Source organism: Molothrus ater, chromosome 1 (genome assembly GCF_012460135.2).
Source record: "Molothrus ater isolate BHLD 08-10-18 breed brown headed cowbird chromosome 1, BPBGC_Mater_1.1, whole genome shotgun sequence".
NCBI classification, from domain to species: Eukaryota; Metazoa; Chordata; class Aves; order Passeriformes; family Icteridae; genus Molothrus; species Molothrus ater.
The window spans coordinates 9,487,173-9,514,653 of NC_050478.2; the positions used below are offsets into that span (position 1 = coordinate 9,487,173).

At 38.5% G+C, this 27,481-nt stretch overlaps 1 protein-coding gene across 1 annotated transcript in view; it reads right to left on the reverse strand.

Annotated features, from left to right (window-relative positions):
• Positions 1-27,481, reverse strand: part of PTPRN2 (protein tyrosine phosphatase receptor type N2) — a 635,829-nt gene that overhangs the window by 35,297 nt on the left and 573,051 nt on the right. Inside the window, exons 15-17 of the mRNA XM_036405382.2 lie at positions 26,875-27,022; positions 19,302-19,375; positions 11,083-11,160 (exon numbers count right to left, since the gene is read on the reverse strand). Of these exons, the coding sequence (XP_036261275.1) occupies positions 11,083-11,160; positions 19,302-19,375; positions 26,875-27,022 (300 nt within the window). The remainder of the gene's footprint in view (positions 1-11,082; positions 11,161-19,301; positions 19,376-26,874; positions 27,023-27,481) is intronic.

Consider the following 27,481-nt stretch of genomic DNA (forward strand, 5'->3'; position numbering starts at 1 on the left):
AGAGTAGGATTCAAGAATCAAGCACATCCTCAACTAAAGGATTTGTGGATGTCTCTCACAAACAGCAAACAAGCAGAGATGCTCTGGTCTGGCATATCTCTGTTCCAAACACAGCCCATGACTGAACAAAAAGGCTCCTATGAATTAATACCAAGCAGTATAATCACTAAAAACTGTTATTATTAAGCTGTACATTGATGTTATATTTGCATACAACTTTCATTGTCTTTTGCTAGCATATAAAATTACTAAATGAAGAGTAAACTGCTCTTTTTGTGAAGGGTTATGTTTATTTCACAGAAATATTTATAAGCAACTGTATTGACATGTAAATTTTGTCAACAAAAAAGGCCTTTGTCTAAACTGTGCAAAGAGGAGATGATACATTCAATTCAAGGATTATTTTTTAAATTACATATCAAATAAAAAGGTTTCCCATTCATGGATAATGATGTTGTCTTCTCTTTTAAGAATAGCTTGCATATAGAGAAACAAATAACGTTTTTCTTCCCTTTTTTCATTTTGCAACATAATTAAAACTACTTTTAAAACCGGCTGAGAATTATTTAGAGAAATGAATCTAGGGTTTACAGAGAATAGGGTTATTTATCATTTTGAAAAGAAGTGGAGTAAAAAAATTACAGTGGAATTTAAGAATAATCTTTTTTTTTAACCCCTTCAAAAAGGGTTTTTAAATAAAAATGTCTGTAATTTCCTCCTCCTCACTTTAAAATCTCACAATGCCACGAAACCATTTAAACATACTTTAAAATTATAGACACTTTACAGACAGATGTATATTTATCATTTGTATCTTTTTTGTACTGCATTTGTTTCAGGCCACAGCTGGAAACCTTCTTTATATGTAAGGAAGATGATACAGATTTCTTTCATTCTAAAATAGTTCCACCTTTTTCAGCCAGCAATCAGACTAAGATAAGAATTCAAAACATGCATCTTACTTTAAAACTAGCCCCACTAAATCAGTACTTTCATCACATAACGATTTAATGTGCCTCTAGAAGGTATAGAAGCTCATTGAAGCCATTACGAAAATGAGGAGAAACACAGTTTTTATGAGTGTAATAAAAATACAATGATCTAGACCATAAACTAATCATCGAGCACTCTGCTTGTGCCACCCAAGTGTAACATTATAAAAGCCCACTCATTTAGAGAGGAATCCTTACAGTTTGGCAACCCTGTTCATTGGTTCAAAGACAGAGCATTTCATTAGAGAGGGGCTGTCTGCATCTCTGAAGATTTCATTAAGCATAAATCCAAATGAAAGTTAATTTAAACAAACAATTTCAAAGTTACTCTGGGGTGTAATATTTCTTTTAGGTCATTGTGTGAAAAGTAGAAGTCAAATCTACTAAATCAAGAAGGCAATACAGTGTAGTGCCTTCATTCCTGTTACAAGTAACTGTCCCTGCATCTCCTGTGCTTACCATTGAGATGGGATTTTCACTAAGGCTCACCACCTGTGACTGAAGGACTACAGCATTTTCATTGTTTCCTTGCTAATTTAAATATAAGACCATCAGCCTGATATTTATTACCATATATTTCCAAATAACTTGGAAGCAGGATGAGTCAAAGGCAGTTCACAGAGTTTTACACTCCCCATCTTTAAGCAATTGTTGGGGTTTTCAGAAGATGCATCCACCAGCACTTCACACTTGGCTGTGCTCAGTGTCCAGACACATCCATAAAGTACAAAGTGGCCCCAAGAATGTGTCTTGGTAAAGAAAGAACAGGTAGCCCAGACCTGGTCTGCACAATCCCAGCACAGCCTCTGAAGAAGTGCCAAAGAGACATTTCAGCTGGCCTTGGAGAATGGAGAAAGAAGTTCAACTGCAAACGTGCACTAATTCACATATTTCTGAACTTTGTATGCTTGCACAATGTGATAAAAGAATAAAGAGAACATCAGGTCCTCAGGGCAGAGGTTTTTCTTTTTGTGTAGAGCAAATTTAAGCAAAATTAAGCCCTAGACTTCAAGTTTCTACAAAAACTAAATATATTTATATACATACAACACATAATATACACATGTATATATTTGCAATATATAAATCTAATTTTATTTCAGTCATTTAGCACAGGCAGGCTCATGTTCGTAATTCATGGTAATACTTTCAGCAGAAGAAGAAATGTTGAATGGGAGCAATAAAGCCTGAGTTCTGTCCAGGAGCTCACTGCAGAGCCTGCAGTGCATTCTTTGCTGAAAAGGGAGGACACTGCACGATTTTGTGTGACATGTCCACCTTCAGCCCGTAGGCCTAGAGAGTAACATGTTAATGATCTTTAATGAGGTTCTGCTGTATGCATCATTCTCAGAACACTTCTTGGACAAGGATAACACCATCCTGTTCCATTTGCTGCAAATTAAAGGCTGAATCCTACAACCCAAAATGAGCAGAGCATTGTGATCCTCAGAATTCCCTGTTGATGAAATCCACCAAGTGTAGAGACCTCATGCTGTGGTTATCAAGCATTGCCAGCCCCATATAAAGGGCTTCCACATTGGGATGAATTATATTTAGTAAGAATTACTTGAAAAGGAGCACAGAATTGGTTTTTCATGTAATGAGAAAAACAAAGTCACAAATAGCAGAACCAGTGTTACAACAATGCCATAAATCTGATAAAACATCAGTTTTTGATAGCTTATACTTTAAAATGTCCTTGTTTACTAGCTTGTAAATAAAATGGTTAATATGAACCTCCTTTTCTTTTTCAGACACTTCATCACTTTGAAGCTTCTTTTTATAATAAATGATTCTCCCCAAACTCCTTTTTCAGTCATTTCTGTCATTTTTGTGATGGGGAAATGACAAGATAGGAGCTCTGCCCAGACACTCTTAATTTAATGGAGACTAGTAGAGAAGTTTCTAAAATGCAATGATTTAAAAGTAGAAAATGATGGGATGATCAGTTAAATTCAGCCAGTTCACTAAATATAACCTGCAAATCACACCAGCTGCTCTCTGAGAGAGACCTCCAGCAAACTACAGAATTTACCTTTTCAGTCTTTTTGGCTCCCCATACAATTGGTATAACTGGTAAATGCAAAGACTTGGAAAAGCAGATGAACCAGCAAAGAGAACCCAAATAATTTCTAAGGATAATCAAAACTCAATATGTATAAACAGGACTCCTAAAAAAACAACAAAGCGAGGTGCTAACCCTTGCTGCATCAGATAATATCCATCCCATTAGATATTGCGAAAATAATTAACTGTGATGTCTTTCAAGCTTTAAAAAAAATGGTGATCTTTTAACTAAAGGAAAAAATTGGGTTGAATTTAGATTTTTATTACCAACTAGAGCGTCACAATGCATTCCAGTCAGAAAGTCATACAAACTTTTTTTGTGAAATATTTTGTTTGCAAATGAGATAATTTTAATATGAAATGGGTCAAATCTGGCAAGGTGGGAATTGCCATTTGCAAAATCATAACTGTGCCTGACTGTTAAGCAAATCTGTAGGTTGGAAGATTAATGGTCAAAATTCTGTATTTCATTAAAAAAGTATCTGACTGCAGCTGGAAAAATGATTCTCTTCAGAGAGGATCATATATAAATACACAGTTAAATACACAGTTGTATTGTATCCCCTGCTGTTTTAGCAACACTTGTTTGGAAGTCATAGGGAAAGGCAAATTCAAGATGTCTGTATGTGCTGCAGTAATTTCTCTTCCTGCTTTCTCATAGAGACATAAACTGCTCTTATTCTTCTCAGTAGACTCCTAACAAGACTTATTATTAAATAATTTAAATATGAGCTCTGTTTAGAGCTGCACTGCTGACAAAACCACATTAAGGAGCAAAGGTGCACCAAAATCATCAGAAATTACCTTTTCCTTTAGTATTGAAAATGTGGAAACTAAACAATAAAGGGATACAAATTTTAAGGGACCATTTCTAAGTACCTTCTCCAACCAGAGCCATAATTAGAGGGAGTGTGGTAAAAGCAGACTCCTTCACTGAACGCTTATGGAATTTCTAATGCTATATTTATTTCTCATGGCTTGACAAGTTACTAGAGCTCTAGGGGCTACTGTTCTGTGCCTATGTCTCCCTTGCTGTTTTTCCTTTATTAAATTAAAATATGCATATTTTACACATTGAATTGCTTTCTGTTGGTTTTCATCTGCTCTTCTTTCTGAAGGTGAGAACTGATTAGACATGCAGGAAGTCCCATTCCAGGCAAAGAAAATAAAACTTGGGAATCACAACTGCTTGAAAGCACTGTGTCTGCACAGAACAAAATGCAGAAGAATAATTTAATCTGTAAATTAATTTCAGCACTCACAAAATGTGCTGAACTGGGAGCACAGAAACCAGCATTTAGAGCAGACAAAGGTTTGGTACAGTTGTTCCTACTCAGCCCATGGGTTTGGAACACTGATTTTGCTGGAAGACTCATTCAGCTATGGGGACATGGTCTCCTGCTACTGGGATTTGCCCTTGGAGACTACTGATTACTAATCCTTTTTACAGAGGAAACAGTCAACTGACAGTATTCTGTATTTCTTTTGCTGAATTCCAAAACTGGAAGAAAGAAGCAAATGTTGCTGATTAGACATGCAAAAATTTATCATGTCTTCAAGACTGTGATTCAGGAATCAATTCTTAATATGCCATTGGGATCTGGGAGGAAACCGACAGTCAGTTTTTCTGACTGATGCTGATAACTTACTCCTGAACAGGGGTAGAGAAAAGTAAAAATAATTTTAGATTAAGAAATGCAGGACTGGGGCAACAAAAAGCAAATGGCAGTTGAACTGTCTGGCTCCTGTTAGAGCTATGGACTTTACTCTTGGGAGCCCTGCTGCACTTTACATTTAACAGTCTGGCAATAAAAGTAAAAAATAATCAAGGGAACAGAGATGAGGCTTCCCCAGTCACTACAGCCACAACAGTGCAAACCTCCCCTCCAGTGAGGTGTTTCTCTGTTTGTCATCAAGAGACAGGCAGCATTAACAACAAGGCTAAAGAGGATTTCCAGTTTCAAGACTATTTCATGTACTGACAAGTAGTGGAGGCAAGATGGGGTGAGGAAAAGCATGGGTTTGACTCAGAATGTGGAGGATGATGAAGCTTTTCCTTGCTTCCTAGAGGAGCACCCCAACCACAAAGGGGCAGCACTTGAAGTCTGCCTTCCACCTCCTGTCTGACTTGGTGCTGCTCATGAGTGGTGTCTGCCCTGTCACCCTTGCCACACTGAGGCATTGGGGGATCTATTTAGCCTGAGCTGCAGATCTGTTTAGGCAAAACATCCCATGGAGTTTTCTGGTCTGAACTACGAGTGTGTCCACTACAAATGTGGACTGTATTTAACTTACTCTCATGACTTAGGTCACTAGGTGACTTAGGGCACGGTACCTCCCCCAGCATTTGCAAAATGACAAAACTCATATTTCTCTACCCCTTCTGCAGAACTTCTATAATGTTCAGATAATGATTAATTATGTTATTTATGGAGGAAGGACATCACAAGAGCACAACAAATGCTTACAGAAGTATATATATCACATATTACTTCACTTTCCAAGGCAAATAAAGCATGGCAGGAAGTGCTTGTTCCCTCCCCCTATTTTGCTTAATGCGGTAAAATAAAAAAACATGAAAATGTACTTCCCTCCAAAAAAGAAGGAGGGGAAAGGAGGGCAAACGTGGGTAGATTTATGAAAAAAAGACATGGTATGGGGTATTTTTCAGAGGGAAAATTTATGGCCTCCTACAGAAATGTTCATTTGGAGATGATGAACCTTAGCAGACATGCAATTTATAAAACCAGAATAATTAAGAACAATTTTTCAGTGAAAGGACAGCTGGTTCTAAGTACCCTGACTCTTAGAAATAGTTTCTTGCATATTATCATCCCTTGCTTCTTAGAATACTTTGCAAGTTAAGACATGTACTTCATGTCAAATATTTTGTGGAATTATAACCCAGCACATACTGAAAATAATAAAATTTCATGCCTCCAGAATTATTCACAACATGGAACTCCTGCTGCGAAAACTTGTTATAGATCAGAAATGTTCCACATCCTCTTTCTTTTGAATTATGTTCAAAGAGATGTTGAATTTTAATAGCGCTATGTGAAAGAGCTGAGTGAAATCTCACTGAAGCTGCTGGACAAAATCATCACCTTTCATTCAAGATAAATGTAAGAAACAAGCAAACTCTTTTATGAAGCCTGATAACTGAAATTACAGAAGTTATCATCAAAAACAAGAGAAACATGAAGCATATGGACCCGCAAGTTTTCTCTAGAAACTGATATCCTTAATGCAGAGAGAGAGCATTAATCAAGGCAAGATGATTAATTCTGATAAGCAGCATAAATGTGTAAAAGGAATAAAGAAACCACCAGCACAGCTCAACAAACTAGCATTGTGATCCTGGTAGAAGATAAGCTGAAAGAGAGGTTGGGGGTAAAACACTGGGTGAATGAGGTTTGGAAAATAGAAGTTATTGACTGTTATTTGATTCTGTCTTTGTTCAAGGAAATAAAACTCTGTTCTTTCTTTGTAAATAAAATGGAACTCTATCAAAGCAAAACCCTGTCCTGAGGATGAATTTTCTTTCCAGCTGAGAAGAAAACAACCCAGAGACCTGACAAATTGTTTAACCACTCAGGTAAAAATGGATTAATACCATGTGAGGACAGTCTTCCAGTTTTTGAGAAAGGGAATTGTGAGGTGGAATTCCCACTGAACAAGAATAGAATCAATGAAGGATGTATTTGTCAGAAATAGTAATTGGTAAAAGAAGAAAACAAGACCAGATAAAATTAAAAGAAGACTTAAATCAGCTGGAGGCTTTTCAAAATTAATTAAAGTAGTGGCTGGAAAATTTCCAGAGTGGTCCAAGAGATGACAAGCGGGTAGAGATGAAATCTCTGCTTGAGCCGCAAACACAGAGCATCCAGACAGATTAAGAAGCCCTGTGGCAAAACAGATCAATGAGATGACTGACAACACAACTCCTGCAGGCTAGAAAGTTTTCAAAGAAACAGGTAAAGTTGGAACTAACTTGGCACTTGCTGACTTACAGAAGCTATGCCAAAAATCTAAGGAGCTGGAGAAGTAAACCGGAGGGACGCAGATAACCGTGGAGGCTTTTTGCCATTAGAAGAGTCAGTATAAGACTATTGCCTTCTCATCATTATTTTTCTTACAACACATACAAATTCAAACACCATGTGAAAATAACCAATATCCAGGCATTTGGACCATCTCCAGTTCAAACATTCTGCCTTTGAAAGAAAAACCTCTGTCAAGCTGATCTCTCAGGTCAGCTTGGAAACCCAAATGAATAGAAAGTTCTACAGAAAATTCTGAGACTGATGGCCAAGTCTAGTGGCTCAAGTTAAATGGTACTGAAGAATGATACCTGCTCTTCTCCACCCTACCAAAAAGACATAATCTTCCAAGAAGTGGTCACTAGTGAGATCAATGGAACTGGTGCCTCTCAATTCCATAGTGGTACTAGGCTTGGATCACACAGAATGCACAGAATCACCAGGTTGGAAGAGACCTTTAAGAAAGTCCAACTCACATCCTAACACTTCAACTAAACCATGGCACCGAGTGCCATATCCAGTCTTTTTTTAAACACATCCATGGATGGTGACTTCACCACCTCCCTGGGGAAACCATTCCAGTACTTTATCACCCTTTCTGTAAAAAACTTTTTCCTAATATCCAAGCTATATTTTTCTTGGTGCAGCTTAAGACCTCGCCTGTACTAAGAATGCTAAACCACATGAGCATTGACCAAGCATCATCAATGCTGGATGAAAAAGCTCTGCCTAGTTTGAGAAAGCAAAGGCACTGAGCTAACTATGATCTTTGCTTGGATCTGGGCAACTTGAATACAGTAAATGGGAATTTGTTTGCAAAGTGTCTAACAGCACTTGCACTAAAATACTGGGCACTGGATCAACATAACAGGTTTTAGAGGGGCCTGCCAGTGAAACTAGAAAAAAAAAGATTGCCCAAAACTAAATTATCTGTTTGGTAAAACCTACAAAGTATTGTGACATTCCACAAATCCATTCATAGCAGGCCAGACTGCTTGCTACTGTAGAGGTAGTCACTGACTGGTGAGAGAATATAATGAAAGCTTAAGAGAAAGCTGGTTTAGAAACTATATCTGGAGTAAGAGCATGAAATGCAGACAATCAGCACAGATCAGAAGCAGTTTGGCTCTCATTGTGGATATCAGCTGTGCTGTGAATGCCAAGAAAGTTGCCTTACACTTTCAAGTAAAACAAATGCTCTGTAGACAAGAGTTTTCTAGAAGTCAGCTTGAAAAGCCTTCAGGAGTAGAAACAATTACAGCAGGTTCTTGCTGGGGCAACCTTTCAGCCAAGACACAACGAAGTGGCTGATGCCCACTGTGCACCCTGACTGCTGGGAATCTCAGCAGCCAAATCTCTGCAAAAATAGGAAGCAATACATCCAGCAAATATTGCCATGGAAGGTGATGTCAAGCTCCAAGAGTTTCTGATGGACTTGCTAAAGCATGACATTGTGCATTTAGACAAGGAACAGCAGAACAGTCCCAGATCTCTCTGGAGTCAGTTGCTCTTCTCACCATCAGTCAGAAAACTGCTTCACTGAGCACAAAAAGGGGAAAACAGCAATGCAACTCTGCAACAGCTGGCATTAAGTGGAGGAGGGAGAGGGAGGAGAACCACTGAGAAGATGTATCAGGAATGAATAATTGAATCATTAAACAATCCCTGGTGGCAGCATCATGGAAGCACCATAAACTACAGAAAACTGCATTCAAGTAAATATCAACTGATTGTGCCCTGACAGCAGTTAAGACTATTTTCCATAGCAAGCTCAGGTTTCCTATGCTTTACATTAAAATAGGCACAATTAGGTGAAAATAGAAATTAACTTTTCTCCTGCAACTGGGCATAAACTGCAACATGTTCAAGCCATAGTTTTTGACTTGTACACTGGATCTTCTTCATTTCAGTGGTTGTGGATGCAGTGTTCTGCAAGGAGCTCATCTCTCTTAGCCTGTTTATTATGTCTGGTTGACACCCTGGGCTGTGTAAAACGTTTGGGACAAGAACTGGCACACTGAATTGTGATCTGCAGGAAGTTTAAGAAAAGTGGGTCATGGACCAAACCAGGACACTGGCATAGGTAGATTGTTATGCTGAAGCGATAGACATCATCAAAATAAATGTCAAAACCCACCTTTTCTATAGAACCTAACAGAAGAAATAGTAAAAGAGCATCACATCAGAAATGCACACAACCACACTCAAACCAAAGCTGAACCACGGCTCCCAAACAGCTGTGGAATGAGGAGACATTTATAGCAAATCTGGTGGGGAGCTGGAGTGAACTTTCACTGATGGATTATTGGAAGAGAAACAGCAAAAGGAGCAGAAGGAAAGTGAAGACTCTTCCACACAACATAGCATGAGGAAAGAAAGTAAAGAAAGATCTTTTAAGTATGAAGTAGAATGAAGAAGATTGCACCACAGAACAAGGAAACAAAGTTGAAGTCTCTGTGACCAGGCAAACAAGGTTCCTAACTTTTCAAACCAAAGTGGGAGAAGAAAAAAAGATATTCTTTATACTATGCTTGTATGATTAATTTTGATTTCTGCAACGCTTACTTAAAGTGGGCTTCTTAAATGCCATATTTAAAAATGAGAACATTTATTCTTCAACATGTAAAGGGGCATTTACAGGTCAAAGTACACACAATATAGATGTACAAATATGAAAAAATAAACAATTAAAAACCTGAGCCATAGAAATAATAAAATGTAATTAAAGAATAGCTAACATACTATTTGATTTTGCATGTGTAACTTAACAAATACATTTTCAAGTATCATGCCTGTTAGAATGAACCCATGTGCCAAGCAAAAAAGATCAGTCTTCTCAATTCTAGCTAATTACCAAACAGTGAAGACAAAAATCACAAGCTACTTGAAAATTCAAGCCAGACCAAAAGTCCACCTGACTTCAAGCAGAAAGCATTTGCTCTGCCCTTCTAGAAAACAGTCCCAAAATATCTTGGACTGAGCACTTTGATATCCATGCACCCACAATTCAACAACTTTTCTGAAAAAGTCCTGATTACTCATCAGAAAAATCGTGACATGAAAAGAGTCTTCAATAGGGATCAGTTAATAATTTCTAAGGATAGGTCAAGTGATGCAGATGAAGAGATGATTTCAACAGATGCAAGCTCCTAAAATACAATGACACTTCTGAAATTGTCACACAGACAGTCTCTTATCCTCAGAACAAAAACTTCTAAATTCATAATGCAAAACAAAAAATAAAAGCATATGTTCATGTTGATAATAAGCCCCAGCTGGCCTCCTCCCCAGGCAGCTTCTGTATACTTTCAGACACAGTTCTGTACTTCCAAAGGAATATCTAACCCTTGTATCCATCACACCATCACACACATCTACCCCGGCAATGTGTGTTGGTCCAAACCTGAGAGCTGCACCAGCACTAAAACACCTGCATGCAAAGCTCCTAACTGTGCATCAATAACTACTCCATTTAGTCCCAATTCTGCAAAGAATTCTGCCTCTACTTAAATTTATGCAGCTGGGTCCTAACTGCCTGTGGCAGGGGAAATGCATAAGGATTGAAGCATATTGGAGAACTGGGACATGTGTGGAATAGATTTCAATGGAAAATTCATGGCACTTGGTGTTAGGTCCTTTCTGATCTGGAGAATGACAATGAATTCTGGTGACACTTTTCAGGCCTTCTGAATATCACTGAATCCCTGGCAGCAATTTAGTTACAGAGACCAGGCACTAAAATATGAATACTTTGCCCAAAGGTTCTCAGCATAATTTTCAGATAAACCATTCCTTAGCAGGTCTTGTATTACACATAAATGGCTTGAATATCCATGTACTAGATTTTAAAAAGGCATGTGAATTAAGGTTATTCCACCTACAGTGACTCAAGCACAACATACTTTTACACAAATTACACTTCAAGAAGCACAGGAAAACTTGTGACATAAATTCAGTTTTCAAAAAGATGTTTAACTTACCTGCCAGAAGTCAGCAACAGTAGCAGGGAGAGGGCCCTGGGTGGCAATATATGCAGGGTTTCGGGGGTCATGGTCCATCTGGAATAAGGAAGAAGAACACAGACTGGATTTATTTAAAGGAAATCCCTTGTAGTGTTAGAGGCAGAGAGTATGTGAGGGCAGAACAAGGGACTTCCTGAAGGTCTGTCATGTCCCTCCACCCCTTATTGGCAAGCAAAGTGTTTTATTTCTATTTGTAAGCTCAGAGAATTTTCCCCCAAAAGACTGATGACACCAGACACATGTGATGAGCAATGTCCCATGTCCTCAGTATGCAGAGGAAGATCATTTACGATGGCTGACAAAGGCATTTATTTGAGATCAGTACTCGTGGTTTCATAGCAACCTAGGAGCCTTTTGAAACATTTTTCTACACTGAATGTTAAGAATGCTCCACACATCTAAATATGTTCTCCATTTCCACCATGCCAGTCAAGGGCACATGTAAGTAAAAACCAGCAAAAATGGGGAACAAATTCAGTTTCTGGCTTTTTCTGGTTAGCTGATTTATCTAAATGCATGGATTTGGCCTCAATGGAGGAAGTTCTGCTTAAAGACCTTAATTATTACGTTTAATTCAAGGAGCAGAAAATTCACTGAGCAGAAAAAATAAAGAATCTAAGAAACAAAGCCATCAGGAGTAAATAGGATTAGCGTGTTACAATGAATGTTTTCGAACTGATGGGTGGTTTTCTTGGTTCTAAATCTTAGGACCCATTCTGCTGAAAAAGAAGATCTGCTGATAGGATTAAAAAACAAACAAACTCATTCTAACCCTGAACTGGGCAGGACAAAACTTTGAACATAAAGAAAAGAGACCCATTTCAGCTCTGAGATGTGTGGGTGTGACTCAGTGACACTGAAGTCGGTGAGAGTTAACTTATACCCATGTACCTGAAGGCAGAATTTGTCACAATGCACAGCTCTGTCCTATAAGTAAAGATCTGAATAAGAATGAATGTGAGTCACATTTGCATTAACAGGCATCTCCTGAATTTATTCATAGCCTATCAAAATCTTCAGTGATGGTACATGTCAGCGTAAAAAAGGCACCTCGTAATTATGTGCAACATAAAAGAGGGAAGAACCATAAAAGAACAGATGTAAGTTATTCTAACAGAACAACAATATGATGAATGTTGCAAAAAGGAAGAGAACACTTTTATGTTTCTAATTTTCTGATGTATAATTAAGCTGGACTTAATATTAAAATTCTCCATGACAACACAACACAGGTAAAAGTCACTGAATCAATTTAGACTAAAAGCTTACTTCTGATTCACCACCCACAGTTGCAAAAAAAACTTGACCAGGATGTCTATAGTAGCATCATTTTATTCCAAGTTTCATTGGGATGCTTCTCTTATCAGCAAATAAATCTTCCCAAGAAGCAATTGCTCACAAGAAATTTCAACCTTGCCTTCTTTGCCTTTTGACAAAAGCATTTCTGATAGCAGGACATTTACTGTTGTGGGTATTTTGAGACCAAGGAAAACTAGCTTTCTTCAGAAATCAGTATTAACAAAAAAGCCTTTAGGAAACATTTCAAAAGGGGCAACTTTTTTTTGTTTTGTTTTGCTTTGTTTTGTTTTGTAAGAACTAAACACAGCTGAAAACAACAGCAAATGTGATCAAGCAAAGTCAAGCTCAAAAGCAGGGTTTTTTTTATTCTCCATTACAGTTGAAATGATTTCTTGTTGTTTTTTTCTTTTGAATCCCAAAGATCTACAAGATTTAAATTTGTGGTGAAATGATTTCCTATGCTGGAACGAAAAATCTTAACTTAGAAAAACTGACCTACACCAAGGAGGATGTGCTACTCCCAGTGGAAATTGTTGTGGGCTGCATCCACTCAAAAATGATGTCACTTCTCCACAGGCTAGAGCTTGGCTTGCAAATGTAACCAACAGTAAATACACCAAACTTTAGAACAAAATATAACTTATTTTGAATTCTTCCTAAATTATTTTTTTTTTAATGTAGACATGCCAGAAAACAAAGGCAGAAGAAATCAAGGACGACGCAAATAGTGCTGTCATGGAGGAAATACATCTCAACATTCAGCTGATAAATCAGGAATAGGCCAATCTGGGCATTTCAGCATTAATCAACCTCTGTCACAAAGGTGCTGTTGGAACGTGGCAAACATTACAATAAGCACAGAGTGGTGAAGTATATCAGCAGTTTAACAATAATTCAAAAGACAATTACAATTATTACATTCCAAGCACACTGTGTTGCACAAAAACAATTATGAGCAGAAACTCTTCTTGCTTGGAGCAAATAGAAAATGGCAGAAAATGCTATCACACTATTAAATGATCTTTAACTGAACAAAAATAAGAGCAAAGTTTAAACTAATTAAATGAAATTCCCGGTTTCATCAATTTTGTATTTACATGCACTGTTTAAAAGACCATGTATTTCAAGAAAAGTGTGAAAATTCCCTAGTCTGGTCACATTCAATTTAATATGAGTAGGTGATGGCAAGGGACAGTTCTTGAATGTTTTTGCTTTGTTCTTTTTTATTCTCTCAAGGTCAGCAAGAACACCAAGGGCATCTTAATCTATCAAAGTTAACAGAAGTTTGAATAAAGAAATAAAGTCAGTAATGGGTTTTAAACTAACTAATCAAGGATCCAGTAAAAGGCTTTTTTTTAATGTCAGTAGTCATTATCTTCTTTCAAGGATCCCTCAGATTTCTCACTTCATGAAAATAAAATAGAAAATGTATTCTCCAGAGAAGAATGGAGAACTCCAGACTCCATACAATCAAGTATTAAAACAAAAATTGATTGTTTGCTAACATTTTACATCAGAGCAACCTTCAGAAATCACCCTATTAGTAATTGTTCAAAAAGAACATGATTTTTCCCTCTATTTCCCCATCAAAGCACCAAGTTCACAAGGCTTACATCAGAATGGGATCGAACAGCCATTGTTGGAAAGAAAAACCTACAATTATTGCAGCTGTTCTACTATGGGGGAATTCTCATTTTCTGCTGCAGTACAGCAAATGCAAGTCTGGTGATAATGTTTCAATCTATTTTTCCATGATTTTATATTAGGGGTCAAGGATTACTATAATGGGCCATGCAATTGATTGTACTCATTTCCATCACTACCAGTATCAAAAGCAAAAGAAAAGAAAAATGAGGAGCATTGAGATTTCTTCTTGGAAAGGAAAAAACTAGAGAAAACTTTAGTGGCACAACTTGTGTTTTCCTACAGGGCTTTGTCATATAAGCTGACTTACAGTGCCCTAAAGTAGGAAAATACATGAAGAACATTATCACAACTGGTTGCATCTTGTTAACATCAGACCAGGATTCCACCTTTGCTCTACTTCAGAATAAAAGCTGTTTTTTCCCCTCAAGAGTTCTATTATCCATCTGTCTTATTCTAAGACTTTGCAAGAATTCCCTGAGGAATGCTGAATTTTGTTGAGTTTTTGATAGAGATTGTGCTGCTGCACAATTTCACTGATAATGCTGATGAAATACAGAAAAATCAATACATTGTGGAAGTAAATCCTTGAGAGTGGTGCATGTAGATTCTTGTTAAGCAGTCTTGTAAAACTGCAAACTGAAGTAAAAGTGCCAATAGACATCAATGGCCATTTTGAAATTTCATGTAAATGATAATACTGATGAATTCCTTCCCTTTACCTTCCCTTTCAGCTTGTCAGATCATTACTTTCCACAGAGAAGGATGCTGGGTGAGATGTGGTCTCAGTCACACCATATTTACCTTCATTTAAAGCCTCTGAGTTCATCTGAAATACTCCTGAATCATGAGATCAGAATGAAATCCAGTGTAGACCAAATATAACAGAAAGGAAGTTAAAATCTGATTAAAACCTTAAAAATTTGTATGGATTCAAGCTTCTCTGTGGTTTCCAGACATAATGTGTTTACAACATTGAGAAAATCTACTTCCATGCATATATTTATTACACAAAGTATAGACAGTCTTTAAAGAAGAAGTGTATTTGTTTTTGCAAAAGAAAGCATATCCAGCAAATGCAGATGAACTTTGTAATCATTCACCTCAGCATTAAAATTAAAAAGGTATACTAGTCCTCATCTTCATGTTTGAATTAAAATTTAAAACAATTTTTAAATCCTTCCTTTTAAGCCCCTAATGGAATGAAAGAAGCAAATCTGGTTGCCTATGCCATTATGAATTTCAGAGTCTATTCTTGCTGATGAAATTTGTATGCTGTATTTGAACAAACTGTCATGCTAATGACATTCCTCAGTCTGGTGTCTTCAATAATAAGCAAACTGAGTTTTTAAATGTAGTTGATGGGATTTTTTTCTCTCTCAGACACCCTATGAGGAAAAACAGAATTTCCCATTTACTTTCATGACCTCTGATTTAAAAGCAAAGATTGCACATTATTTACTACTGGATGATTTTCCTGAAATTTAATGAGGACTAAGTACAAATATGACAGAAGTAATTATCACAGTTTTATTCTGCACAGTCAGGGTCTCCTTGTGCTGTAATTGCAAGCCTTTCATTCAGCTGCCGATACCAGAGTTATTATCATAGTACTTTATGTTATTTCAGAGAGGAGGGAAACAGATTTCTACCTCACTTTTACCCTGCAAATGTATCCCAAGGACTCATTTTGCCTGGCCTCATGCTACAGCTAAATAAAAGACATATGGGAAGAATTTGGACTAAATCTTTCCTGATTCTCTTCACCCAGCTGCAGTGGGGCCACCAATATAACCCCAGTTTTCACATCCTACTGTGAAGTATTGAGGTATTGAGGGGGGGCAGCATTTTTTCAAAGGAAGAAACGTGGGCAGGTGGCCAGCTCATTGTCTAGCACGGGGATTTTTTACCGTGTGCTGCGGCACTCATTTAGACTTCAGTGAAGGTTGAGTGAGCCCCAGCTGGAGACTGGACCACTGACCCAGAAGCTGGAGATACCCAGCAATATGTATGGGAGCTCAAATAGAATTACTTTATTTTACACTCTTCCTGCACCAGACAGCTCCCACACACAGGGAAGAAAAAGCCTCTTGCAGTCACTTCATCCTGTACTGATCCTGTGCTATCAATGCCCATCTCACAAGAGTGCTCACTCCTCACCCAGGCTCTGCAAGGAGCAAATGCACCAGGAGCATCACTGTATTGACAGGATAATTACTGAGGTTATTTAAGTTGAAAGAGTCTGAAGGAAAGAAATGGTAGGATTTTTACAAGAGTGAGTGAAAGCAGTCGTACTGATACTCCACATCCACTGTGTGCTCTCATGGACACTCACTAAATGTGTGCCTGCTACCAGGAAAGATCTCGAGTAAACAGCAGTAGAAACAGCACATAGCTGTTCTAGCACTTAGGCTTCACTAGCTCCATAGACACAGTAAATATTGCAGAATATTTACTGTGTTTATAGAGTGCCCAATTCAGTATTGCAGTGGGCATTTGAAGTGGGGAGAACAGAAACTGAATATCTCTGCCACTTCTATATTCAACCTCATTATACAAAAACTACACCAGATGAACAAATATGCTTACACTAATCTGAAGATATTTAATTTGGCTCAAAATTCAGCAGTTTGCAGGGAATCCTTCCAGACCATGGGCTTGCAAAGCAGGATTTCCTCCTATCAGCCCCCCACTGTATCACCTCCAGGAAACACATTTTGATCTACTGCTTTCAAAACAGCAAAATGACTACTGGCTTAGTGGAGCAAACTCATGTAACTAACTGGAGCATCTCTTTCCTTGGAATAGCAGGTCTACACAAATGTCACCTGTGGCACTCTCTCTCACAGTAGGCTCTCTATCCTACCAGGAAGAAGAGGAACTTGAAATTTTTTCTTGGCAGTTTTTCTTGGCTATGCAAGTTACTGGGCACTAATCCCAATCTAATGAAACACTTGTGAACCCGTTTATTTCTGGGCATAGAAGTATTTCTGTAAGAGATACAAAGACAGCCATAAGAATCTTTGGTTCATCAGTGTGACTTGTATTGAACAGAACTCTTGAGTCAGGGAAAACAACAAAAAAATAAATATGGTTCTAACTCTGGAGATGGACCCTTATTAAGAGCTGGATGGAAAGGCAAGATTACAACCCTTTGTAAAAACACAAGAGCTAAAGCTGTGGGAGCAGGGACCCTGTGCTTGCATGAGCTTTGGGAATCCTGATAAAGCAAACCCCTTCCCAGTTTTGTCAGTGGGATATCTTAGTCCTGTTTCTCCACTTACAACAGTCTACTTAATCTAATACTTTACTCAGTGTAATCAAAGAAACAGTTACACTATAATCCAAAACTACAATTGCAACAGACACATACACACATGCAAGAATTTACCCCCTTCTCCAGCCAAAATTGTGTACTAAAACTAGTTAAGCTGTGTCTACACAGACTTCTGGGCAGGTTGCAGATGTCCAGTGTTTCAGTAAAAACCCAGCAGTTGTACTGCTGTCAACACTGAACCCGCCTTAGCACTGTCTACAGATGCTGTAATTCCACTTTGCTACCACGTTGTTGCCATGTGAGTTACAACCAAGCTCCTACAAGAATACAATATCTCACTTCCAGTTATCACCTCCCACTCCTGTCCTTCCCACAAAACCTCTCAGTTTCTACTATCAGATGAAGGCTTGACCAAACATAACTCACCAGCTGGGTCCTGAAGACACAGGCAGAGCACTGAAGCCCTGGAGCTGGACCTCTGTGTGTGATTTTACAAGCAGGATGGATATTCCTTGGAACATGACCTACTGTGATCCCCTGATCCTGCTGCCAGACAGAGCTTGGTCTGGTCAGAGACACACCTAAAAACAGTCTAAAAGCTCTAATCTGTGCCTATCTACCCTTGTCCTCTGAAATGGAAACTGGCAATCCCTCAATATGCAGGTGCTTTGGTTTCCCCTCCACCCTAAGCCAAAGACAAAAATGTCCCAAAGGTATTTTTTGGCTTCTGTATGTCTTTTGACTCTTTGAATAAAGTGCTTTTATGTGTTGAAGGAAATGAAGCTTTGAACTCTGCTGAAACAAAGATCAGGGAACACTTTTTATGTAGCTGTTGGGGTTTTTTTAAAGAAAAAAAGTATTGTCAACAACATTGGAAGGAAGCAGCCTGTAATTTCATGCTGTTGCAAATTGTCAGCTGCCTTGCCCACACAAAGTCATTTAACTGGGGGAGTGATACTCCCCAGGAAAATGAGCCAGTAATGGCAAATACAGCCCACTGCAGTGAGATCTTATTCTCCATCCTAAGCTCTTTCTCACAGTTGCCCTATAATAACTTTTTGGTGCCTAATTAATGTGAATAAGAACTGTGAGAAAAAGCAACTGCAATACCAGCAGTCCCACAAGGTCAAGGACACAGTGTCTTTTTCCCCCTTCACTTGGATATCCTGACACTTCCTTGAGATGCTATGACAGGCCAATGCCACTGGAATGACTGTACCTGTTTAAGTGTCTGCAAATAAAGACCTTGTCTCCCTATCACCTTTCATGGACAAGAAAAGGGTTCAAATTCAGCTCACACAGTCATGGGAAATGGCAGCTGGGCAACCCTGGAGCATCTGGACACAAAAACTGGACTGACCTACTTTGCAGTTGGAATGAATGCACTGGGGCTAGGGGATCCTGTTCTTGCTTTCAAAACAGCAGCCTCAGAGAAGAACCAGGAGAGCTACAGAACCACCAGACTGTGCTTCACTAGGTCAACAGAATAAGAAAGGTAGGAGGAAATGTCACTTCCTAATGCAGAAGAAGCTCAGAATTCTGAGGAGCTCAGCTCTCCATGCCTACAGAAACCATTCCTCCTACTGTGGCTAGCAGGACAATGCAAAAAAGAACAAGCTATTTTTACCTCTCAGGAGAAGGAAAAGCTCCAAGTAAAGTAAAGCATTGATTTTATAACCTGCAAGTTAATAAAATCTAATATCAAGAACAGAAAAACTGACAGTATTACAAGGTAGAACGAGGGTTATCTAGTGACTTTTTCTTGGTAAATAAACTTCAAGAGTATTGCATGAATACATATTTCTCTTCAATTTGAAAGAACAGGCTGAAGCACCAGTGTTGTGAGGTGCTCACAACCTGAGAGTAGCAGTGAGGTGCCTGGAGTGACCCTATTTTGACAACAAGGAATGGCAAGGATCAGCTGTTTGGAATACTTCTCATAGGTTACCATACTTACAATGGGACTGGCGTTGATGTAGTCTGAATTGTCGTGGCTACTTTCACCTTTCAAACATATCCTGGAATGGTCATCTGCAAAGGAGAAAACAGGAGAAGAAAGTTTCTATGCCAGTATTCCACCCATTTTATGTCAGACAATTCAAAGTCAGAATAATGTGCTTTTCAAGACAGGAAAATATCAGAAAGGATATTTCCTTCTGACTCCCAGCCTAGCCATAGGGTTGATACAGCCACAGCACCACAGCCTGACTCAGGCATGAAACAATGGGATATTCCAGTGGCTCAATATCACAAAACCTGTCTTCATGAGATGCACTGTGATATGCTACAACCTCTCATAAGAAAAACCTCTCTGCTGTTCAGGGAGTTTAAGATTTAAACCAGGCAAATCACTAAAACCCCTCAGTATTATAACAAACATTCCTGTGCTTGCGGGGTCATGGAAGAGGGAAGATGATGGGACTTTGTCCACCCAGCTTCTCTAAAACATGAACAGCAGGGACATGGAAGTACAGCTGAGAGCTGGACAGTAAGTTAATCTGTCCTAGTCAAAGACCAGTGCTGTGTGGTGTTCCACCAGTGATGTGGAACATCACTGGTGGAACAATCCAATCTGACTTGGAGATGATCATGGAAGAGACAAAATGCCAACAATTTCACTTAAAGTACAACTGGAGCATACACAGACATTTTACACTTCTGATACCAGTAAAGAAAACAGAAGTTCTGGACAAAGGAGACTCACTCCTGTTGTTTGCCCATCATCACAATTATTTTATCACTTTTTAACTTGTAATTTTACTGGTCCTAGCTCAATTATATTTCAAGCTGGCACACCCCAAACTCCAGTCTTTTTAGTATTTTATTTTAAAATTATTTCTACATCAGAACACGTATAATGGATGGGTTTTATTTGTCTGTACTCATGCAGAGACAATGCGGATATCTGCATCTCTTCCCATCATCCAGACTCGCTTTCTGTTATGAGAAAAGAAATTTTTCTATGTGATGAATCATTTCATCCTGATTTAGCTGTCACAAACAGGCCAAATTGTGTTCAAGAAATGCCATTTCTTTTCACTGACTAAAGAAAGAAAGCCCAGACCCCACTCAGATAATTTTAGAGATGTCTAAGTCTCCATATGAATCCCAAACAACTTGTACCTGATATATATCCAGCACAATTTATACTCCTCAGGAAACCTACCCTGCACAGTATATGGTAGAAAGAGGTTGTGGAACTGCCCTTTCTATAACCCTCTACAGATGAACACAGACAGTGATGTTTTGAGAGGATTGAGGATCTTTCCACTGATTTTTCAAATAGACAAAGTAAGAGCTCATTGTCTAGTGGCCTGAGACACCACTCAACACCAGGATTCCAAGCTGGCTGTTAAGTACCACTCATTATCATAATCATGAGGAATAATAAATGAATTATCAGACATTCTAAGGACCATACAGGAAGGTAGAGACAGAGAGTTAGGGCTCTACTTAGGCTTATTTAACAGCAATGCCATGGCAGCTCAGCAGATGAGCAAGACAAAGGGATGTTTGTAAGAGTGCTGTTTATAGTCACTCAATCTCACCCAACAGTGTCAGCAATCTTCTCCTGGAATAAGATTAGTGATGAACAAGTCATGTCAAATAACTGAAGAGATATTCTTTACTATTCACATAAAATTACTTTCCCTGCTAAGTTTGAGGATGAAGAAGACAAGAAAGGGAACATGTTCATGAACATTATTCATTTCCATCCCACTTTGGCACCACTGGACAAAAAAATCCAAAACATGAATAAGAACTTCTGACACCTGAGATCTTGGGCTACCCGATATTTTTTATATCAGAGGCTTTGCAACGAGCAAATGTCACAGAGTGCTTGAAGAATTGCAGCTCTGAAGCCTTCTGGCTTTGCAGGAGTTGCACAGGTTACATGCAGTAAATGTGGTCTCACATACCTTAAGCTAAGCAAGCACTCAGGATAAGCCCCGTTCATTGAATAGCAAAAGTGTTTGAAGTAATCACCAAAGGAAACGTGTGAAATGTTTTCAGAGGGATGAAGGAGAGAGAGCAGACAGTGATTCATCAGTACTTAGCAAACAGATGTCAGGGTGACTCTCCAATAAGAGTCAGGTGTGAGATCAGTAACTTATAGATCTTTTTTTTTTTTTAAACATAGAGTTTTATCCAGACCCTCTGATTTAGTGTGCCATGTCATCATCTCGCAGTCTTGGAGGGTTTATTAGAGGGCAAAACATGTTAAGGCTTAGTGAAAAGGTGTTGAGACTTTGTATTTGCTCTTAGAAAAAGGAAGGGTACAAAAAAGGTTGGACATGTTTTTCTGCATATATCAGGAGTTTGCACCCATGTGTGCTTCAGCTGCAGCATCAAACATTCATATTGACAATGAACAGATTGTGCTTGTCTATGCCTGTTATCACCTCAAAGCTTCTAGGAACTGGCATAATAGCTCTTCTGAAACAGGCAGGGGAAGAAGAAAAGAAAAAAGAAACCAAAAGAAAACCATGGACACCAGATTGTTATGTTAACAATGAGCAACTATGGGGAAAATGCTGAATGTACAGCATTTTTTTTTTGGCAAACTGCATATCGATTATGTGAGAAGCAGGAAAAACAGGAAATACAAGGAAGGAAGGTATGTCAGAAATGGAAGATACACAAGATCAATCTAAATAGTGAGAAGGAAAGATGAATGAAGAAATAGGAGAGGAGAGGGGTGGTAATAAGGAAGTGAGAGACAAGACAAATGCTGTTACTAGCTACTGCAATCTGGCCAAGCTACAACTCAGCATCATTTTACGCATCTACAATAGCTGCTGCTGAATGCTGAGATGCTTTGTATTTGCTATTGCTCCAGCCAAGCCACAGCTGAAAGAAAAGCAAAATCTACAGATGGATACATGTGGCAGAGGGAGGCTTCCTAAATAAAAAGGTTAATATTGACCTGTGGCTTCAGAGAAACACATCACAATGTTGGATTTTATATACATGTAAAATATAAATTATAAAATATAGAGGATAGAGCATCAAGGACATGATATAAGCAAACACACATGAGTTTGCAGTATATAAATCTCCATTTACAGACTGCAAAAGCTACATTTTGGTGTCTACACATAGATGTATTCATGTGAGTTGCTTAATGGAGCTTGATTTAGGTTGTTAAACTAGAACATGCACTGTTTGAGAAACTGTAGGGTAGGTGAGACATTACACAAGGAAAACAGACAGGGCACAAGACCCCAAGACTTTTACCTTATTAGACCAGCATCTGAAGCTCACACAGGATACACAGTGGCATCCCAAAGCTATTCATTTCACCATAAACCAAATACCAGCTGTGGCCATTGCACAGCTCTCCTGATGTCACTGCAGTGACTGGCTCTCACTGGCTCTGTCAGGGGCTTTGACACCTGGCTCACATGGAGACACTTCAATTCAGGCATCCTGATCTACAATCTCACAGACTCATGCCCAGAAAACTTGGTTTCAATGCCTCAGTGTAGGTTTCCATTGATATTTGAGAGTCCTAAAGACACTTGGGCCAGCAAGCAGGAGGGTCACAAGTCTCCCACAGAGCTGGTGTTACACCTACTAGTTCTGCCTGGGTACCTTGAGTACTTTGGGCATCTCAAACAACACTGGATTCCTGTGCTTAAATGACTTAGTCAAGCACAAAATGTCATTACTATCTGAATTATTATCTGAATAATTATTATTATTATTGACCAATACTACAGTAGTATGACATCTCAATCTTTTACTTCTCTCACAGTGGCCCTGCAATTTAATGAAGATCATTTTTGTTGTTAGATGGAGATTGAAAGCTTGTAAAAGTAAGACTCACATTTCCCTCAGCCTTCTGTTTCCTTTTAATCAGATACTTCTGAAGGAACAGAACCAACAAACATAAGGTTGAAAACAAGGAATATGGGCAAATTTGGGTTGTCTGAATCTGGGCATCACAGAATAAGGCAAATCTTGCAGCAATCAACCTGGCACATCCTGCCTGGATCATAATTTTATTCCTTCTAGATTTAGACTGATTTTGGGGTTTTTTTTTAATACAAAGCACTACACAGGACTCCACCAAATTAAGAAAGTGAAGAACTACCGAAAAATGAAAGTGGTGCAGCCTGAAGACTACAAAGAATCATAATCTGCTGATTATCATTATTTTGCCCATAGATGATCTGCAGAAAATGGAACTTTTCTTTGCTCTGAACTGCTCGAGTTCCTTCATTTCAGAGCACTATTTGCACATGCATTCATAACATGGATAATGGACACAACCCTCTGCTCAGGTGTTCCCATCTCTGGTGCACAACCCCAGGCTGTGCCCTTAAGGCAAACAAGGCTCAGATATGGGTGCATGTTCTGCCCCTAAATGCTTTGCTCTCCTTTAGAGGAAAGGCAAAGCACAGAGATAACCAGGTTGTTTAAATATGTACCACAGCCCATGGATATGGCTATGGTGGACAGCTTTTGATAGATGTTCACTGCAAAAAGTTGTTTGCCAAATGTTTAAAATACCTGCATATATTAATGGTGTACATAAATAAAAACATACAGTATTGACTCTGTTGAGATGGGTTCATTTTTCAGAGATGCAAAAAGAAAAAAAAAATTGGAAAGCTTTTTTGGAGCTGCTCATTTATTCATAAACAAAATAGGCATCACTAAATTATAGCACTAAATATAAACACCGTGTGTCCTAAATTATAGCAATCTGCTTCTTGATTGGATAAAAGGATACAGTTTTGTTAATCTTGAAGGTCCAGGCAACTTGAATTGTTAGTATGTTTTAAACTAGTAATTAGTTAAGTGCAGTGTCAAGGTGTTCTGCTATCAAGTATTTTAAAAGCTGTTTGTATAGAAAATAGAAAAGTTAGGTACAAGAATAAGCTATGATAAAATTGTGATAATAACTAGATCGGTTATATAATCAGTAAAAATAATATTGTATTGGTTCAGAAAGAAAAATACAAAGCAAATACAACATATTAAAACGTATTTGAAGCCTTTCTAAGAGGAAATCTTCTATGTGAATTGGCAATCTTGTTCTACCTTGTCAAGGTGATTATGAATATGAAAGGGGTGAGGAAACACTAACAAGGCATTACTTGCTCTGTGAGAATACACTGAATATAACATAACAGCTCTGTAGAATATGAAAAGCATTTCAGGTTTGCTTCTTCATACATTATGAAGCAAATCTATGGCATTTTTGCTATAGTTTTATTGTCTAACACAGTTTAAAAAAAAGTGGGCAAACTGGGCCCTCTCATCTCAGTCTAATCTTAGAGTCTAAAATAACCAACACATTATCAAAATTTAATATTCTTTAAACTCTATGCCATACTTGCCACCCACCAACAAAGTAGTAAGTAGTTTAAACATATATAACATGACAGCTGTTTACGAGTGCACAGCCACCTCAGAAAGTGAAGGCAGGTAATTTTCTGCAATTCAGTCAAAAAGGAAAATTCCCAGTGCACTAATATTTGTAATAGAAGTTTCCACATTGAAGAAACAAAGCAAATGTGTAATTTTACCCTTTTAAATGTACTAAAACACTTATAGTTAAAACTTCAGATAAATTGTAGTCACCCTGTCCATGTCCTTCACCAAATCACCTTCAGTCAGCACTGGTTTAGTCTAGACCCAGATATGGGAGAAACAGGCACAACAACATGCCATGAAAGAAGCAATGCCAGAGAAACAAAGGTTGGTCAGTGCTGGCTGATACATCCACGAGGTACAATGTGATGAAAAGAGACTGATTACCTGTCACCATCCCTGAGAGTATTTAAAAGACATGTACATGTGCTATTCAGAAATGTGGTTTGGGGGTGGTCTGGCAGTGCTGGGTTAACGACTCAATGTGATGATCTCAGATGTCTTTCCCAACCCAAATGATTCTATGACACCCAAGTTAAAAATCTCTGCTCTTCAGCACTGTTACAGCCACGATACTTCTGGATTTGGAGGTAGAAAAGTCTAGTCTGAAGGTTTCTATCTTATAGCTCATTGAATCATGAAGACACAGTTTCTACATCAGTCAAATAACCAGCACCAATTTCTGGCAACATCTGTAGCTCCCATGCTGTCTCTGTGGCAGCAACCAAAACCAGTCTAGCTTAATTTATGAGCAGGAACTTGAAATATCTTAAGATGGTCTGACTGTAAGTCCATATTGATGGAACACTTTAAGCAGGAAGATTAACTTGGATTAATACATATTTTCATGGAAAATTTTCTCTGCCTATCATGTCAGTTAAGTGCTGGGATTTTTTTCAGGATGTAAAAGGGCACAGAAGGCTTGCACTACTTCAACCTTCATGATGACTTAGAACTCCTCAACAAGCCTGATCCCAAAACACATGGAAGTCAGCAAACTGCTGCTGCTGCCCCAAAAGGCTTTTGACCACCACCATATTTACTCAAGAGAATTAATACTGCTAAGTTGCTGTAATCCTCTCCTGTGTAGCAAAGTATTGCAGAAGAGCCACTACATAAACAATAGAGACAAATCCTGCTGAAGCAAATATGATGGGGACTGATGGGCTCAGTTAAATTACCATGTCCTTCCAAAGAATCTTCACTCTAAATCTGGCTATGACATTTACTTAACGTGTTACCTGTCATTTCTCCATTCCTAAAGGAGGAATAGTACTTACTCAAGACTCTCTTAGGGAAAATTAATGTTTTCAGGGCACCTTAAAAATTAAACCAGCTATATACATTTGCCAAACTATCCAGCTGGATTGTGGGCACGCTGATTGAGAGCATTTTGGTTGCTGTGGACCGTGCATATATTCTCAGTTTCATTTTTGTTTCATTGGTTGCCTAATGAAATATGTGTCCATACATTACCAATGTAATCTATGAGATATATATAGATATATGTTTGCATAGCAAAAATATGTTACTTTTATTTTAAGCACAAAAGGCGGCTGCTTACAGGAAAGATTCTAAGAATATAAACATCGGTTCCTTTTTTCATCATTATTTTTATTTTTGTGTGTTTAGAGAAGCCTTGAGAGACAAGTCAGTTTGCAAGTTTATCCACTGAAGCCTAAAGGGGCTCCTTCAGTACAGCTGAGTATCTGATAAACAGATTATCTGGCTCTGCCTATAAACTGCTGGTATTACTGCTGGATGGACAAGAGACCAACTTGTCTTGGTCAGAAGAAGAGACTTGCACTGAATAGCTGCAGATGCCACTCTTGCACAGACAGCATATTCCAGCACTGACAATCACTCTGGCTATGGAATTTGGTGAGACAGCACAGCTGCAGCAGCAGTGTTATGTGGCACAATTGTGCATTTTTGTAACATATATGCGACATACAAGGAGATAAACAGGGTCTGATAAGACAACAGGACATGTACCCAGCCCAAAATCATAGCCACAGCTTCCAGTACACACAGAAACCACTCCACATTGTTTACCTGCCTTCTGCAGCTCTCACACCAGTGTGCAAAGAATACTGGGGAATGTATGAAGAACCAAAATGGCAAGGTGCAAAGGGAAGTGTACATACATGGTACCACGGCCCGGGAGCGGTTCTTTGGCACATTCTCCTCCCGCTGTGCCACGCTGCTCTCGTTGGGCTCAGCCTGGTAAGCACACAGGGCTTCCCACTCCTTCTCCAGACGGTTCTTGTTCTTCAGGTGATCTTCCATGTAGGACTGGAATGAAAAGAATACTGCATTAAGCAATGGCTTAGCAAGGCTGAAAGCTAAGCTTAAAGGATGTTTCTCAAAGTGCGGGAATCCTGAGCTTTGGGGAAAAAAAACTGGCTCAGTTTTAAGGTTCATTTATTTACTTAATAGAGAGTTAACTTCAAGCTTATTTGTGCTATAAAAAATGAGAATGATAAAATGTACCAGTGCTAACAGAGAGGAAATGTATGAAACATCCAGTCACTGAGCTTTAGGAGAAAATTATTTCTTCTTCAGTACCTAGAAAACATAAGCCCAAATGTCTCTTTCATCAGGCAATGGAAAAGAAACAAAATTCCATTAACAAAAATTACTACAAACAACAACTTCTGTCAAAACAAAGGATTTTACAACCAAATTTCAAGCACATATGCAGGCCACAACAGTGATAGAAATATTGAAAAGAATTTAAAAATTGCCAGGCAG